This window comes from Sinocyclocheilus anshuiensis, unplaced genomic scaffold (assembly GCF_001515605.1).
Source record: "Sinocyclocheilus anshuiensis isolate Anshui unplaced genomic scaffold, SAMN03320099.WGS_v1.1 C32138858, whole genome shotgun sequence".
Lineage (NCBI taxonomy): Eukaryota > Metazoa > Chordata > Actinopteri > Cypriniformes > Cyprinidae > Sinocyclocheilus > Sinocyclocheilus anshuiensis.
In genome coordinates this window covers 1-720 of record NW_015611594.1, presented here as the reverse complement: position 1 = coordinate 720, position 720 = coordinate 1, and the positions used below count along the sequence as shown (strand labels likewise).

Sequence of the window (720 nt, the reverse complement as noted above, 5' to 3'; positions counted from 1 at the left end):
GTGCAAGAGTATGGCTCAGATTGTCCACCCCCTAATCAAAGGTCAGGCATATGTAGCTGCTTTTTATTATTTGATGGGTCTGTTTTTGTTTCTTGCTAAAGTCCCCCCCTCCATCCTTTAGACGGGTTTACGTATCCTACCTGGACAGTGTCCACTTCTTTCAGCCACACAGTCTGAGAACAAGTGTGTACCATGAGATTCTTATAGGATATCTGGACTATGTCAGAAAACAAGGGTAAGATGATACTCCCCTATCCTACTGTGTCAGCTGCTAACTCACGTTCACATGCTTTTTTGCCTTGTGAAATTCTTAGTTAAACCTTTTTGTTTTTTTCTTTTTAGGTTTACCACAGGACACATCTGGGCCTGCCCTCCTAGTGAAGGAGATGATTACATCTTCCACTGTCACCCTCCCGACCAGAAGATACCCAAGCCGAAGCGGCTGCAGGAGTGGTATAGGAAGATGCTGGATAAAGCTGTAGCAGAGCGCATTGTCCATGACTACAAGGTACAATTTGGACACTGTTATTGTAAAAATTTTTCATTATAAATATTTTCACTTTATCAGCTTATTAATGTGTGAACAAAATGTGCTGAAGTATTGAGTTTATTGAATTACTATTATTTTTTAAATTTTTTTTACAGGACATCTTCAAACAGGCAACAGAGGATCGTCTCACCAGCGCCAAAGAACTGCCCTATTTTGAGGGTGATTTCTGG

The 720-nt window shown here is 40.8% G+C and overlaps 1 protein-coding gene across 1 annotated transcript; it reads left to right on the top strand.

The window, feature by feature from the left end:
- Positions 1 to 3: 3 nt before the first annotated feature.
- On the top strand, positions 4 to 717 carry LOC107682379 (histone acetyltransferase p300-like; the record flags this gene model as incomplete). Its single annotated transcript, XM_016478634.1, has 4 exons — positions 4 to 41; positions 122 to 235; positions 343 to 508; positions 646 to 717. Coding segments are annotated over 4 exons (390 nt in total), but the record flags the coding sequence as incomplete, so codon positions are not given.
- Between the last annotated feature and the right edge of the window lie 3 nt (positions 718 to 720).